Consider the following 15,366-nt stretch of genomic DNA (forward strand, 5'->3'; position numbering starts at 1 on the left):
TTCATTTTTATATTGGCGTTTTCAGGCGCTTTGAAGGTGTATAGCGAGATTTTTTTTGAAACGGAATTACCGATGCATGTATTGTAGCCATATCGTGTCATGAATAAAAGTAGTGAGTTCTCATCCATCCGAAACGTAGAAAGCTATTTTGTTACAGGAATATCAGTACCGTGGCAGGTTCGGGTCTGACTCACGATAAGGAAATAGTGGTGATTAACAGAACAATATACATTTTTGAAGCCGGCCGGGTTTAAAGCTCCGGCTTTGAGATTCTTACAAGACGAGGGCCCTCGAGGCTAAATTTAGCATATACCAGTTTCCCCGAAGGTCGGCGACAGACATTTATCGCATTGACATTCAACGGAGCCGTCAAACCATTTAATGCAGCAACGGCGAAATTTGTAGGGATTTTGCAGCGCTACGGCACCTGCATTGGAACCATATCCTTCTCGCCGGATTGTAGGACGCTCGCATGCGCACCCGAGGATGCTACAGTCCGGCTCTGGCGTATGGGCAAAAGTGTGCCAGTGCACAACCTCGAAGGCCACAAAACGGCAGTTCACCTTGTACCCTTTTCGCCAGACGACAAAATAGTCGCAACGGCATCAGGGCTAACTCGAAGGCAAATATTTCCGTCCGGCTCCGGGACACGGCGACCGGCCGTTCCTTGCGAACTTTAGCGGGCGATAGCTGCCGCGCTAATACTATGGCTTCCTCACCGGACGGCGAGACGTTCCCATTAGCTTCTGGAGACGGTAAAGTTCGGCGATGGGATGGAATCACAGGAGAGGCGGTCGAGCGTCAAGACACAACAGGGAGGTATTTTTCTCCCCCGATGGCAAGATAATAGCATCGGTGTTCGGTAGGTACAAGCTAGGTTTAGGATCCATCCAGTTATGGGACCGAGAAATGTTCACGGAAGCTTGAAGGATACGGAGCACCGGTCGTCCCGATAGTCTTCCCACCGAGCGGGGAGACGATTGCGGCCGTCTTTGGTATACGAGGCCGGCTTCTAAGCGACAAGCGACAAGATGATGCTATAATCTACACTTGGGAGTTAGGAACGGGCTATTATCGCGCAGTCCGATCATTCCTGGTGACATTTGACCATCCGGTCTAATAAATTCGCTAAATGGAGCCTGTTTCGACATCAACGAGGGCAATCCCATCAGATCGGACCGTACGAGTTTGGGAGGTCAAGAAATATACGTCCACTCGAAGGATTCGGATACTCTACATGTATCCGTGGTTCAAATTTCTCTCAAGATGGCAAATTTGTAATAATGAAGGAATTATCCAGGGGTGTAACCACTCGGCCCTTTTGCCGCTGTACCATGTACGCTAAAATGCCAGCAATGCTGATTACTTTTGGGCTTCGGCGCCAGTCTAAATAACAAGACGGGTGCCAGCCCTTGTCCCGTAAAACTGGCGGGTGACCGAAAGCTAGCCCCCCCCCAAATGCAACCTCAGGACCAAATTATTTCGAACTGTGGTATTTTTTGCGTTGCCTTCCGGATACCGGCTCGGTAGGCCACCATATCGAGGGGTCCTTCGGACCACCGTCCTGAAAGGAGCCTGATTGTTAACAAGTATTTATATATCAAATCGACCGATTGACTGGTGGCTGGCTGACTGACTTGCTCACTTCTCTTTTACTGGCCGAGCTGTGTTGAGTTTGTTGCAAACTAAACTAAAAATCATGTGACGTTTTAAATTTCGCGAGTCAAGAAGAAAGAAAGTAAATACCTCCTTTCCGTGGGCATATTTTAGAGATGTAAAGTGGTAGTTTTGTCCAATATGCTACCGCCTGAATACCCTTCAAATTCCAACCGTCTGCTATGTACGCTGTCGAACTACCCGTTTGGCAGGAATCTGCGCTGCATCCGTCGAGCCCAAACATGCCGCCATGCTCCGGCCGTTGCCTGCTCCCTTTTTTTCTTTCTATTATTAATACACTTTCACATGCTTTTCAAGCTCTCCATGCTCTCGTTAGAGCTATATTAAAGGTTGAAAAAAAAAACAGGGCTTTGACAATTGGGGGATATAACATTCAATGCTTCGTTGGGACGAATTCAAGCTGAGGTTTTTGCTAATAAATTGTCTTCGTAGTACAAGTATACGTATAAAAACCACACGATCCTTTTCTTCCTTCCCCTTCTCTTCTTGACAGGTACACCCGTCATTAACCCCATCATCGAATTGCTCGTCACCTGCAAGCCGCCTTCTCCGCCTGTCTTCGCGACGAAGGGTCCGGTGTTTTCGACAGTTCTCCGGCCGAAAAAGCCCAGGGTTAGTTTGCCAAAACAGAATCGGCAAGGGAAAAAGCTGGGGTACAGAACCCAAACAAAAAAAAAACACCGTTCAGTTCAGAAGCACCTGACGGCTTCGTTCTGCTTCTTCCTTGGAAGTTCAGTCATCGTCTCATTCGGAGGTCAATTGGGTCACATTACGTGATTTCGGGGAGTTCCTCGAAAACAGATTGCTCATATTTGCTTCGCCGGAGCCGAGGTGAGTGCTTTAAAAGCTGGACTGTTTCTCTCAGCTTCGGTCTGGATTGTCTTGCTGAACGAACCATTGGAATCGACAGCGAAACTTCAACTTACTCGCCACTTCTCGAATACAAACTCACGTCTTCTACATACCTTCCTTCCTTCGCAACCAAACCGTAGATTATAAAATAAGATAAATATATAATATAAAAAAAATGACAGACTCCTCACCACCCCTCTACAAACCTACCCCCAGACGCGGTTTCGTCTTGGGCGAGAACTTCGACCCCTCACCCACAGATACACCCACAAACGAACTCCTAAACGCTCCAACCGACGGTACAACCGCAGCCAATGGCTCAGTAACACCCTCCGGTCCTCTCTCCAAACGCTCCCAATCGATCCGAAACCTCACGACCAGTGCCTTGTTCGGTATCTACGGTCCGTCAGCCTACGATAGCGTTCCGGCAACGCGACACCCCAGTTCTGCAAACCTACTGGCCAACGGGAATAGCGTGCCAACCCCTCCTGCCGAAATTTCAGGCGATGATGGAAGCGAACTTCCTTCGAAACTGTCAAGACCTTTGTCGAATTTATCAAGACATCATTCCTCGCGCTCGAGTAACAACAACGGAGGGATCATCCAACAAATCGGACGGTTGGCGATATTATTCTCCGCCGGAGCCAGTTATGGGTTTATCATCTCGCGGTTACACGATCAAAGTCATATCGCTCCCGTAAAAGTCCAGGTTGAGAGGGATACGGTGGGGTATTTGGTGTCTTGGGGTTTTGCGGCGGTGGTGCTGGGGAGTTTGTTACCGTGGGCCGATGGGGTTTGGGAGGAGTACGTCTGGGAGAGTGGGAGCGATGAGGGTGGGAAGGGGGGAGGGGAGGGGAGAGGGGAGGTTACGCCGGGGTGGAATCCGGCGGTGAGGAGCATTGGGGCTTTCGTGGGGATCGCGTATGCTATCGTGAGTACATCTTCGTATTTTGATACAAATATTTGATACTGATTGGGTCTTCGGTACAGAGGAAATTACCCTGGCAGTCGACATCTCAAGCATCCTTGACCCTCGCATCGGCAAACCCGGTGTTATGGTACATCCTCGACCGCACGCGTACGGGATTCTGGTTATCCGCCATCGTCGCCGTATTCGGTTCCATGTTTTTGATCGGGTTCAATCCGGACTTTGTGGCGATCCCCAGCGATGACGGAGTGGGTATCATCGAGAAACTGAGGGCGTTGGCGGTGTCGGGTCATGGAGGTGCGGAATTGCGGATGAAATTTTGGGGAGCGACGGCGTGGATCGCCAGCGTGCTTTACGTCAGTTGTCTATGTTTTGGAAATTTGGGAAGGAGGGTTTGGGGGGGAAAGGGGTTGTAAGAGATTTGATTTTCTCTTTCCTTTTGATGAACCAAACCGGCCAGCCTTTTGGATTTGGATTGTATTTATATAGACTTACTCGCGCTACAGTTAGCGGTCTACTTTTTACCAAAGTTGCGAATGGATAATTGCGGAGGGCTATTCTTTTTTTGACACTTCTGCTTGGTTTTTTAATATGATGGCTCCCCATCATAGAGAAAGAACGAACCACATTCCTCCAACCGGCATGCAATGACACAAAACAATGCTTTTCTACCACCGCTCCCCTCCTTCTAGCTTTTCATACATGTTCAAGCGACAAAAATAATTTATTTGCCAACCTTCTTGGCCAAATCCGCCAACCCTTCTTGACGTTTATACCTAGCGTCCTGGATGACGCCAGCATCGGCATCACCGCTGAAATTGGCGCTCCATTGGACGAAAGTGCTGTTGGAGTGTTGGCCCGAGGTGATGGGGAAGAGACGGACGGTGGAGATGACGGAGGAGTAGGTCGTGGCGGGGTCGGATGAGATGGCGGAGTAGGTTACGTAGTGGTCGATTGCTGTTTTATATTAGATACACGACAAGATGTTTCATGGGAGGGATGGCGTACCGGAGTGGGCTTCCTGCTTGATCCCGACGACGGTACCGTCTTTGAAGGTCCATTTGTAAACCTGGTATCATATCAGTAAATTATACCGTATATAAAAAGACACAGGAGCACGGGTACATCGGCCTCGTCGGAAACACCCTTGACGCTCTCGCTGCTTTGAAGAGCAGACCACCATTCCGGGAAGGAATTGAGTTTGATCAGGTGCCAGACGGTAGAGAGAGGAGCGTCGATGACAGCGGATTCGGTGACCGAAGTGCTGGTTGGGATCACGATGGTCGACATTTTGTATAATTTATACACTTTTTGATACAGGTTGGGTTGGTTTGATAGAATGGTTTCCAACTAGGATTTTTGGTAACGAGGTGAGTTCGGAACCGGTGGAGGAGAGGAGATGGTGATGGTGATGGTGGGGAGTGGATGATATCATAGGCAGGCGGGATGTTGTGTTGTAGACGGTTTTGGGGTGCTGCTGCCCGTTCGGGGTTAGGCTGAAAGACCCAGCCAATGGGCTCAGCCAATCCACTATTCCACGCACCCCTCATTCTCATTTGCATGCCCTGCCGCTCGGAGTAGTCTTGCTGGCGGCCCACATGCGAGAAAAGAGGGAGAGAGAGAAAAAAAAAAAAAAAAGAAAGAGAAAAAAGGGCGGGACTTTTATTTTTCACCCCGCTAAGCTTTCAGCTAAATATTCGAAACCATCCCCAAGAAAAGACTGCGAGCACACCATCTCATTTTCTCCTCTCCTCTACTCTACTTTATACGAATATTGAGAATATTTCATTTACGATCGCGAGAATGTCGAAGCTTTTTATCGGGTATGTTTCTTTCTTCTTCCGGATGTCCATCCTATCCGGCTGGGTATATCGATGGAGTGTCGGTGGGGAAAAAACGAGTTTGGCTAACTTGATACCAACGCGTGCCTGCCACGCTTCTCTGATGGTTTTGATGATATAGTGGTCTCTCCTACGGGACGGATGATAACCTCCTTCGGCAGAGGTTTGAAGAATTCGGCACAGTTGAAGATGCCGCATGCCTCCCCTCCCCTTTCCCCTCACCGTGACTGGCTTGCATTCTGTTCTCCCGACCATCGCTTTTCTAACAATTATTTGTGATTACTGTCTAGGTCGTCGTCAAGGACCGAGAAAGCGGTCGTTCCAGAGGGTTCGGATTCGTTAGATTTTCTACCGATGAGGAAGCCACTGCTGCTTTGGACGCCATGAATGATGCCGAGTGAGTTCTCCCTTCCCCTTCTTCGAGGACACGATGCTCGGGTCAAGGGAGTGAGTAATTAACGAGCGTGATGCTCTAGATTCGACGGAAGAAGAATCCGTGTCGATAAGGCCAGCGACAAGGCCTCCGGTGGCGGTGGAGGTGGCGGTGGACGCCGTGGCGGTGAGTTTAACATCCTCTTTTCTATATTATATCCGTAAAGTTAATTTCATATCAGGATACGGCGGCGGCGGTGGGTACGGCGGCGGTGGTGGATACGGTGGTGGTGGATACGGCGGTGGCGGTAACGGAGGTGGGTATAACTCCGGTGGTGGTGGCAACTGGAGGTAGTTTACCTTATTCTTCTACCCTTTTTATTTTCAATCTTTCTTATGACGGGTGGATTGCTATTGCATTCTACAAGCCGTACTCCTGTTGTTCTACCACTTCTACTCCTACACACACCTACCCATGCGAAAACGGAGGGAAGGTCAAGAGATGAGGGAATTCGTGTTTCTTTTTATCGCAGGGCATCCAGAATTATGATAGATGCCATCTTCTAAACCCCGGGTGAGCATAGCATTGTTCCACAAGCACGGCCAGTCCGCAGCTTAGGAATGTTGATATGGTATTGGCCTTTTAATGTTCTTTTTCGACTACGAGGGTGGCATTTGTCCTTTTTCTCTTTTTTTATTTTCTTAATAAAAGCGAGATGACACTATATATTTTTTCCCCAGTGATACAAGTGCCTAGGTATGCAGTGTGAGCGACATATGCGGTGATGTTTGTCAGTGCGGTGAAAGGTACAGGGCGAGAGAGCGTCCTTGGGTATGTATACTTCTCACATAGAAGATGGCCATGGGATTAGATACTATTGACCCTACGAGGCTTATCCCCATCGAACAGACGAAACATATCATCTGAAGTTCTATAGATCATGTAGATAGATATATCGATATCAAACCCTGTTCGAACACTTCGGATACACATGTTCCTTAAATAGAAAATTTGTGCTTTCTCTGTTAATGTCTCTGATGTTCTGGAATGGTTACCTCCGCGCAGGCCGCTATGCTGGTTCGGGACTAGAGCGATGACAAGGAAGCGCACCCTTTTTTTGCCTGTGCGCTAGCACCCCATTAGCCATTCGGTGGCATAAGGGGGGCAAAGTCATTCATTTCGCCCTGCGTCGACGCAATCCCTCCTTCTCTTTCCCTCTCCAAACTAAGCAACGAAGTATTCTGTTCTGCCAAGTTTGAACTCGGGCCGTCCAAAGGAAGTAGATCAGGTAAGGAGGAATTGACTTTTTTTGTTTCCTTCCGTTCCTTTTCCTTTCTCTCTTTCTTTCTCCGTCGCTCGTTTCCATCGCTCGTTTCCATCGCTCGTTTCCATTCATCGTCGCCATTGCAGTATCTTATACGATATCACGTTCCCGTCTGTTCGATATTCGTTCGTTGCTTCCGTATTTATTGGCCGGAAAACAAACCGTCAGTTGCATTTTTGGTAGGTGCGGATTCCTTTTGGGGGGCATTGTTTGTCATTCAAGCATATATTTTCTCTCTCTCTTTCTCAACCGGCGGCCTTCTCGTCTCCCGTCCCCCTTTCAAGCACATCAGCTCTGTCAACCGGCCCATCGGGATGGAATGCTGTCCCTATCCACCAACCACCAACCGACCGACCTCTCCCGACTTTGAATCGACAAATCCAGCTTTTTGTCCCACCGCTTTTTCCTTTTGACCTACAAAAAATAGCGGACGGCGGGGAAGACTGGGCTTTGAGAGAAAGAAGGGCAATAAGAAAGACTTGAAAATTTGACAGCTCTCGAACCGAGAAACAAAAAGGCTGACTTCCGTCGTGCTACGTGATACAGACATATTCTTCTTTCCGTCCGACCTTTAATTCAATTTGAAATTTTTTTTTTTTTTTTTTTTTTTTTTAAAAAAAAATTTGGCGTCTCCCTGATTCGAAAGTTGTTCTGCGCCGAATATTCATCGTTATATATCGTTTTTGCGACGAGCTTGTTTTACTTGATGAAAATCTTTCTCATAAGACATCATCCGTCCCCATAACGGCTATACAAACACCATCGACAGAGGTCTTCTCTCCCCGCGCAGGCTCTGGATCGAAATTACCTGCCGATAACCCTTCTTTTCTTTCTCCTTCGCCCCGGCAAGCAAGCAAGCAACCAATCATGCGACCGTCATCTGCACTTTCCGTATTCATCCTCCTCGCCAGCTTGTCTGGGAGTGTCGTGGCCCAGGGTAACAATAACGCCCAGAGCACCGCTGTGACCAACGAGCCGGCATCTACGGATGGAGAAGATGCACCATCTGCGACAAATCAGCCTTCCAGGGATACGAATACAAGGACAGAAGACACCAGGCCGGCTGAGACAAACACCAAGGATGGCGAGAAATCGTCCCAGACCCCTGCGAGGACTACCGCTCCCCCGGAGCAGACCGAAGATGCTCCTTCTTTGGAAACCGCGACGACGACTGCTGTAACTGTCATCGCTACCGGTCGACCTACGAGCAATTCGGACGACGACCCGCCACCACCTAAATATACCCCTCCGGACAACAGCAGATACACCATTCCGAATTATCCACCACCCGCTGTTCCGAACACCAAGAACGCTCCTTACATGCAAAGATCCGACCTCCCCGAGGGTACTGTTTTCATCGCCGTTGGCTCCGCTCTCGGTCTCATCGGTCTCATCGCTTTCGCCTGGAGGATGGTCGTAGCTTGGCAGCTCCGTCGGTCCATTAGAAAAGTAAATTCGGTCGCTACGGACTCCAAAGCCGGACTTCTCGGGCGCTACAATCCCCCTTCGACCGCCAAGAAGTCATTCTACAGCGCCGGTGCTGGATCTTCCCTGTCTCTCGACCATCTGGGCACTGCATCGCGTACGACGGGTCTCGGAACGACTCCGAACACTTCCCTGTTCTTCTCACCCACTGCCAACAACGGAAACACCCATCAGAGACAATCCCAGTACCTTCCTGCCGGATACTACGCCCCTGCCGCTTCCACCAACCTCCCCTTCAACCAATCCCGCGATTCTCTGTCTCGTCCTCGCCCCGCAACTCGCGATTCGCATGTTGTCGGAACACCACCTGCGTCTCCGTTGTTGACTCCGACCGCTCGAAGACCTTCGCCCGGTCAGGGACATGCTCAGGCTCCCAGTATCAGCTCGACTCTAGGCGTACCGGCCGGTGGTAGGACCCCAAGCACTTACCTTGAGGATATTCTCGATAACCCATTCCCCGAGGATCCCAATATGACCGCCGATCAGAACCGAAGGAGTAGCAGGCGGAAGAGCGGTCACTCCTACGGAGGAGGTGCTGCTAGCGGCAGCAGGAGATGATTCCAGCCGAACTCTCCTTTTGTCTTCATTTTCCTTAAGGGTCTCTCTCGGTGTTCTTTGTTTTTACCTTTTTTTCTCCTTCTTTCTCGGGAAAAAACAACTTGGGATTTTTCGCATCGATGGAAAAAAAAGGAGCGATTCATTACTTTTACTTCTTTTTTGTTTTCTGTCGAGCATTCACGAAAGTATGAATGAAAAGAAGAGTGTTCTTCGTGATTTTAGAAGTCAACGATTGCCTGCGTACGCTTTCTTCCACTTGCTACTACCATCTGTATCTGGGTTTTCCCCCCTACATTGCGCATCGACAAGGAGTCATAGTGTTTAGTTTTATTAAAGCTTATAGCTAGCCGGATATTTTTGCCCTTATTTTTTCATTTTTGACGTTCAACTTACTTTATTTTACTTTTATTTATACTTCTTCTTTATTCGACAGTTCCTTTTAACCTTCTTGTTCATTACTTATTTTGATCGTTGCCCTTTTTATTTCCTTGCTTTTTTTCTTTATTCATTTTGCCTTTTGTCGACATGTACTAAAATTTGACCATCACATTTACTGCACCATCCATGAATTCATCGATCTGATACCTTTTTGTCCCAGATGAGGTCTTGCATGATGTATTTTGGGTCTTTCTTGATGCGATCGATGATCTTTACTCTTCGCGACCTTCCAAGGCCGAAGGCTATTGCTACCCGATTCCGGTATGGTATGATAATCGACCCACAGCTAGCTTTCGAATGTCTAAAAATTATTGGTAACGGGTTTTGCATCCACATGTAGGATCTTAAGACCCAAGGTGATATATTAAGATCTTCCCGTGGCATTATCTGGCAAAGGGGGGGTCTTGGATGTAATTTCTTTTCGATGGATTGTGAGGGTCGTTTATTGTTGCTGGTCACCGATTCCAGTTTTTTTTTTTTTTTTTTTTTTTTCCCTCTGGCTTCTCTGTCTCCTCCATGGCGCCATATGCACAAGTATGGCATCGTACCATGTATGGCTTCAGGGCGGCGGTTCTTTTGGGGTGTACGTCTGCGGCGGCACAAATTTGGCTTCAAAATTTGCGGTGATGCGAGGTACCTTGCTTCACCCTCCCTGTGTGAAGGGGATGACTTTGACGGATTTTTTTTTTCTATCAAACCAGGCCAGATCTGTTGTGTGTATCTAACCTGCATTGAGGAAAGAATTTTGTACTGGTGGTGGCCGTGGGCGGTGGTGGCAGGTATGATCAAACTTAGCCTCGTCGTATGGTTCTGCACGACACCAGCCTGACTGACCCAATTGGCGGATTCGAACCGACTTTTCGAGTCCCTTGAGAGGGAAGACATATCGATACGGAACAAGCAACGATTTGTGGCGTTCTCGATCTTTGCTTCCTTCCCATGAAGGATTGGTGTTCCCCTTCCGGAGGCGCCCGCCACCGTCAATTCATGATCATGATCAGAAGAGGGGGCAGGGAGGTTTTATGGGGTACGTCGTTAGTACCGATTTAACGGTGAGACTGGACCCAATGGTGCTTTGCTCCCTGCAGAATTTGTGTCTGAGGGTGAACCGTGACGCGACGGGATTCGATTGTTGGGTTGTGTCTTCATCTTCGTGTGCAGTCTGCTGCGGTTTCGCCCTGACACTAATGCAAGCCAACCACCGAAAAATACCACAGACCAACACCCGCCCTGACCACCACCGGTCTCACCAGCAATAAGGTTCCACCAAGCAAACCCGCGAAACCCTTGTTGGAGGAGCTTCGAGAAGGGAAGCTTAATCTTTCCAGTTTACTCCGTTATGGTATGGAAATAACCCTTGCCCACCGAATTAACCGAATATTATGGTTTTTTTGGCTGCGAGATACGGGCTAGGTCCATGCAGGTATGGTATGCGCTAGTTAGAGCGAGACTTGAGGGTGAAATGCCAAACGGGGCCAAGGTTCACCCTTCACTTCCCATGGGGCTCTATACTACGCAGAGCTCGCCGCTTTCCCCTTCTGTCGCATCGTCGCATCTGTCGCATCCCGTCGCATCGTGCATCCTTTTGCTTTTCTGCGTGAGGTTCGAGACTACTTTTTTCTTACTCGTATGTGCGGCAAGATGTTTCTGACAGGTTGAGGTTTCCGGGGAATTGTCATGTCATGCTGTCTTCATGCTGGGCTTGATTGACATGATACGTTACCTATGCTTGTTTTGATTGTCATGATATGTCAATTGGGTAGTTGTGGATGTTATAAGTATCGGGGCTTCCTTCCTGCTCTAGAACCTTTTTTTTACATCCTCATCAGTCCATCGGATCAACATTCACTGAAGTGGGCTACCAGCCCCTAGCTACTACTTTCCTTTCTTCGGTCTCTTCCTCATTTCTTTCTTTCTATATTCGATCGACTAGTTGCAAGAAATTCAAAGCAGGTCCTTTTCTCCTTACTCCCCTTGTCCACCTTTCTACAAATTCCCTCATTATACCTTTCGGTTTCTAATACTTTCGAAAAGATGAAGGTCTCGACAGCGGTTCTGGTTGCAATCGCCTATGCTTCCGCTTCCTCCGCCTTGCCAATCGCAAATGGCGGCGCTTCGATCAATAAGCGCCAAACAAGCGAGATCGTGATTCCTATAACCCAAGGCACCGCGCTTACTTCCCCGGACGTGGTTCTATCCGGTGGTAACGTTCCCGGTGCGATACAGCCTGATCAAGAACCCACTCCTCTCGCCGATTCCCCAGATCCTACTGCCACTACAACCACCTCAACGCCGATCGTTGTTCCTGTAGCTTCTCTATCACCGGAGTTTGGGGTACCGATTGGTAATATGGAACCTTCGAAACCCGGTGGGATCCCCCCTGGTGCTAGATCGCCGCTTGTGTTCAAGCAGGGGAGGACGGGGACTCAAGGACAGCAACTGAAGGAGGAGGTCTTGACCGATCCTACCGTTCAATTGAGTGATGAGAAAAAGAAGTTTTTGGAAAACGTTCCGGATACGATTTGGGATCAGATCACACTCCAGCCGCCTGGGACGTTCGAAAGGCAGTTGGAGGATTTGGTGTTTGAGAGTCGGATGCCGAATACGCTCGTGCCGTTGTTGGCTGCGGTGCCATAAATATAAAAAATACACCTTTGGATACTTTGGGATTCGGAAATGGTGTTTACCCGCTTGATGCGATGAGTTCACCACTCCTTTTATCTTCCAAGGGCCCTTCATCTTCCGACGGGATCGGATGGATTTTTACCCGCTTGATGCGATGAGTTGATCTTTTCGATTCTGCCCTATATGGTTGATGTTTACCCGCTTGATGCGATGAGTTCATCTCCATTCTTTTCCGACACCTTCACTTTCAACCTTCTATATCTGAAATTGAGGATGGATGGGAAAAAAGTCCATAGACATCTATACCGTCGATCGTTATAGATGATTGACTGGTTTTTACCCGCTTGATGCGATGAGTTGATCGGTCATACTTATGTGTCTTTTTTTCTTTTCTTCTGTCTTTTTTGGATTTTGTCCTGGCTGGAGCCTTTTGCTAGGAATTCCGGGGGTTCTTTTATCTATTCCTTTTTAAGAGGGGGTTCTGGTTCGTAGGTGGTAGGAGGATATGGTGTTTACCCGCTAGATGCGATCTGAGTTCATTATATTCCTTTCTATTTACCTTCGGTCTGTGGATTCTTATCTACGAACTTTTAACGACACTTTTTACGAAATTCTTTGTGACATTTTCCGACCCGGAGGATGGCTATAAAACTGAAAGGATTTTTACCCGCTTGATGCGATGAGTTGATCTTTTGGTTGGCTGTTCCGAAGGGGTTTAATGCCTCAATGCTTTAATCTTAATATGCTTCGGCCGGCATTGGAAGAAAAGGGTGTTTGCTCGCTCGAGGCGATGAGTTCATCCTTTTCTTTCTTTCTTTGCCGCCGGGTTTATGACGTTTACGGCCGTTACGACCCTACGATGGAGGTTTTTACCCGCTTGATGCGACGAGTTGACCGACCGTTTCTTCGTTTTCTCTTCCTATCCTTACGATTACGACCTTTTTTACGAGCCCTTTATGAAGAGATGGTATTGTATGATGGGAACAAAAAGGTGTTTACCCGCTCGATGCGATGAGTTCACCGCTGTTGTGCATATGCATTGCTCATCTACCCCACACTCGTTTGTTAACGAAGGCATGCGATTTCCGACCCACCGAAGAAGGCTTTTACCCGCTCGATGCGATGAGTTGGCTTCTCTTCCGGTATACACTCGTTTTATTCACGGGTTTATGTATCCAACTTACCGAAGGGGCTTTTACCCGCTTGATGCGATGAGTTGGCTTCCCTTCCGGTATTTGCATTTGTTTTTGAGGAAGAAGGGAGGAGAAAGAGGTTTTTACCCGCTCGATGCGACGAGTTGACCTTCTTTATCAACTTCTCTTCTTTTAAAGGAGGGGACGAAAGATGTTCACCCGCTTGAAGCGAGAGATCATTTTCCCATCTCTTTTCCTTTCCTTTGGTATGACGGTTATGGCCTTTACGACTTTCCTTTTGTTTTCTTTTATGAGAAGAGGTTTGAAGGTAGATACACGCCTAGTTTGCGGTAATCTACTCTCCTAAACTTCTTCTTCCTAATAATATCAGGGATGTATTTCCCGGACACAAAGAAACCTCCAGGTTGAGGCTTTATAGAATTTGGGGTCTGTTTAATGTATAATAATTCTTTTTTTTAATAATTTTTTTAATATTTTATTACGGACCCACTGGGATCTTAGGACTATGAGATCGATGGCTTGCTAGACAGGCTTTGGTCGAGTTATCCAAGGAACCGGAGGGATCGAAAAGGGATGTATTTCCGGGCACGCATATAATTCTCACTGGTTTGGGGGGCGGGGTCTTTTAATGTATAATAGTTTTGTGGGTTTATTTCTGATTTGGATTGGATTTGCAGCATTCGATCGGGTTTGGGGTTGTTGGATATGCAGTTTACAAGTTACATATTTATGACATAGAAAATAGACATTTGGTTTACTCTTTCAACTCTTCTTTTTCTTGTAAATGGAACATCGGTTTACTCTTCTATTTAACTTCTTCTTGGTCTTTAATGATATTTCGAGTTCCCTATATGAAATGCATGGTTTGCGTGACTCGAGGAGGTTGAAAATACAACGGAAGGGCTGTGTTGTCAGCGAAGACGCTTATTTCTATAGGGAACCCGGCGGCGTCGACGCTACATCAAGAAGCCCCCTGATCATAGCTAGTAGTAATGTTGGTAAAATTGCCCAGTATTTAGATTAATATTTTCAGATTTAGATAGTTTGGATGGGCAATAGACTTCTTCGCGTTCTGAGTTGCAGCGTGGGATTTCCCATTTCGGCTATCGACGATTCCAGTTTAGTAAGGTTTCGACCCCATGGTAATTCGAACCGCGGTACCACCGTCGACTCACCTTTCCCCCAAATATCCGCAAGAAAAATCCAACAAAGAAACCCGACTATCCGTCGACGGGTACTTGCGTCACAAAAAATGCCTCCCAAACCATTCACCCTCGCGGTCCTCGAATGCGACCAACCACTTGACGCCGCCCGCATCGAACGCGGCGGGCACACCGGCGTCTGGACCTCCCTCTTCGCCTCCGCCGCAGATGCCCAGAGTCTACCCCGAGAACGAATCAAAGTAATTGGTTACAACGCGGAAGAGGGACTTCCCGATCTCAACAACCAAAATGGAGATGAGAAAATCGATGGAGTATTGATTTCGGGATCGAGGTATAATGCTTGGGGGGATGATGCTTGGATCATCAATCTTGTGGGGTTTGTGAGGGAGTGTGTTGAGAAGAAGGTCCCGGTTATTGGGATTTGTTTTGGACATCAGGTTGTGGGTAGGGCGTTGGGCGGGGAGGTTGGGAGGAATGAGAACGGGTGGGAGGTTGCACCGACGGTTTTGGGGCTTAGCGAGAAGGGGAGGGAGGTTTTTGGGAAGGAGACGATTGTAAGGTTTCAATTCTTTTATGTTTAGGGAAATAAAGCTGACTGTTTTCGAAAGACGCTCCACCTAATGAACCGCGATATCGTCAAAACCTGTCCGTCAAACATGGAGATCCTGGCGTCTAGTTCAAAGACACAGATTCATTCGTTGTATAGACCCGGAGAGGTATTTACAGTCCAAGGACACCCGGAGTTCGACGAGGAGATTATTAAGGAGTTATTGAAGATGAGGGTTGAGAGTGGTGTTGTTCCTGAGGAAACTGGGAGGGATGGGATTTCGAGGGGTCCGTTGCCGCATGATGGGGTTGCTGTTACGGCTGCTTTTTGGAAGTTTTTGGGGATTTGAGGGGGGTTTGTTTGTGAGAATTGGAATTATAATGATGCACTGATATGTGCGT

The 15,366-nt window shown here is 47.9% G+C and overlaps 6 protein-coding genes across 6 annotated transcripts; 5 read left to right on the forward strand and 1 right to left on the reverse strand.

Moving 5' to 3' along the window:
- Positions 1–2,704: 2,704 nt before the first annotated feature.
- Positions 2,705–3,873, forward strand: DFL_008970 (uncharacterized protein; the record flags this gene model as incomplete). The annotated part of the gene is made up of 2 exons (XM_067638783.1): positions 2,705–3,460; positions 3,520–3,873. The coding sequence occupies 2 exons, from the start codon at positions 2,705–2,707 to the stop codon at positions 3,871–3,873; spliced, it is 1,110 nt and encodes a 369-aa protein (XP_067486637.1).
- A 308-nt stretch (positions 3,874–4,181) lies between these two features.
- DFL_008971 (uncharacterized protein) lies at positions 4,182–4,747 on the reverse strand (the record flags this gene model as incomplete). The annotated part of the gene is made up of 3 exons (XM_067638784.1): positions 4,182–4,414; positions 4,466–4,526; positions 4,583–4,747. The coding sequence occupies 3 exons, from the start codon at positions 4,745–4,747 to the stop codon at positions 4,182–4,184; spliced, it is 459 nt and encodes a 152-aa protein (XP_067486638.1).
- Positions 4,748–5,260: 513 nt separating this feature from the next.
- Positions 5,261–6,025, forward strand: DFL_008972 (uncharacterized protein; the record flags this gene model as incomplete). Its single annotated transcript, XM_067638785.1, has 5 exons — positions 5,261–5,280; positions 5,420–5,492; positions 5,589–5,695; positions 5,775–5,857; positions 5,913–6,025. 5 exons carry the CDS (start codon positions 5,261–5,263, stop codon positions 6,023–6,025), a joined length of 396 nt encoding a protein of 131 aa, XP_067486639.1.
- A 1,837-nt stretch (positions 6,026–7,862) lies between these two features.
- Positions 7,863–9,038, forward strand: DFL_008973 (uncharacterized protein; the record flags this gene model as incomplete). Its single annotated transcript, XM_067638786.1, has 1 exon — positions 7,863–9,038. The coding sequence occupies one exon, from the start codon at positions 7,863–7,865 to the stop codon at positions 9,036–9,038; it is 1,176 nt and encodes a 391-aa protein (XP_067486640.1).
- A 2,472-nt stretch (positions 9,039–11,510) lies between these two features.
- On the forward strand, positions 11,511–12,113 carry DFL_008974 (uncharacterized protein; the record flags this gene model as incomplete). The annotated part of the gene is made up of 1 exon (XM_067638787.1): positions 11,511–12,113. The coding sequence occupies one exon, from the start codon at positions 11,511–11,513 to the stop codon at positions 12,111–12,113; it is 603 nt and encodes a 200-aa protein (XP_067486641.1).
- Positions 12,114–14,507: 2,394 nt separating this feature from the next.
- On the forward strand, positions 14,508–15,314 carry DFL_008975 (uncharacterized protein; the record flags this gene model as incomplete). Its single annotated transcript, XM_067638788.1, has 2 exons — positions 14,508–14,972; positions 15,027–15,314. The coding sequence occupies 2 exons, from the start codon at positions 14,508–14,510 to the stop codon at positions 15,312–15,314; spliced, it is 753 nt and encodes a 250-aa protein (XP_067486642.1).
- Positions 15,315–15,366: the final 52 nt, after the last annotated feature.

Source organism: Arthrobotrys flagrans, assembly GCF_004000055.1.
Source record: "Arthrobotrys flagrans strain CBS H-5679 chromosome Unknown unitig_1, whole genome shotgun sequence".
NCBI classification, from domain to species: Eukaryota; Fungi; Ascomycota; class Orbiliomycetes; order Orbiliales; family Orbiliaceae; genus Arthrobotrys; species Arthrobotrys flagrans.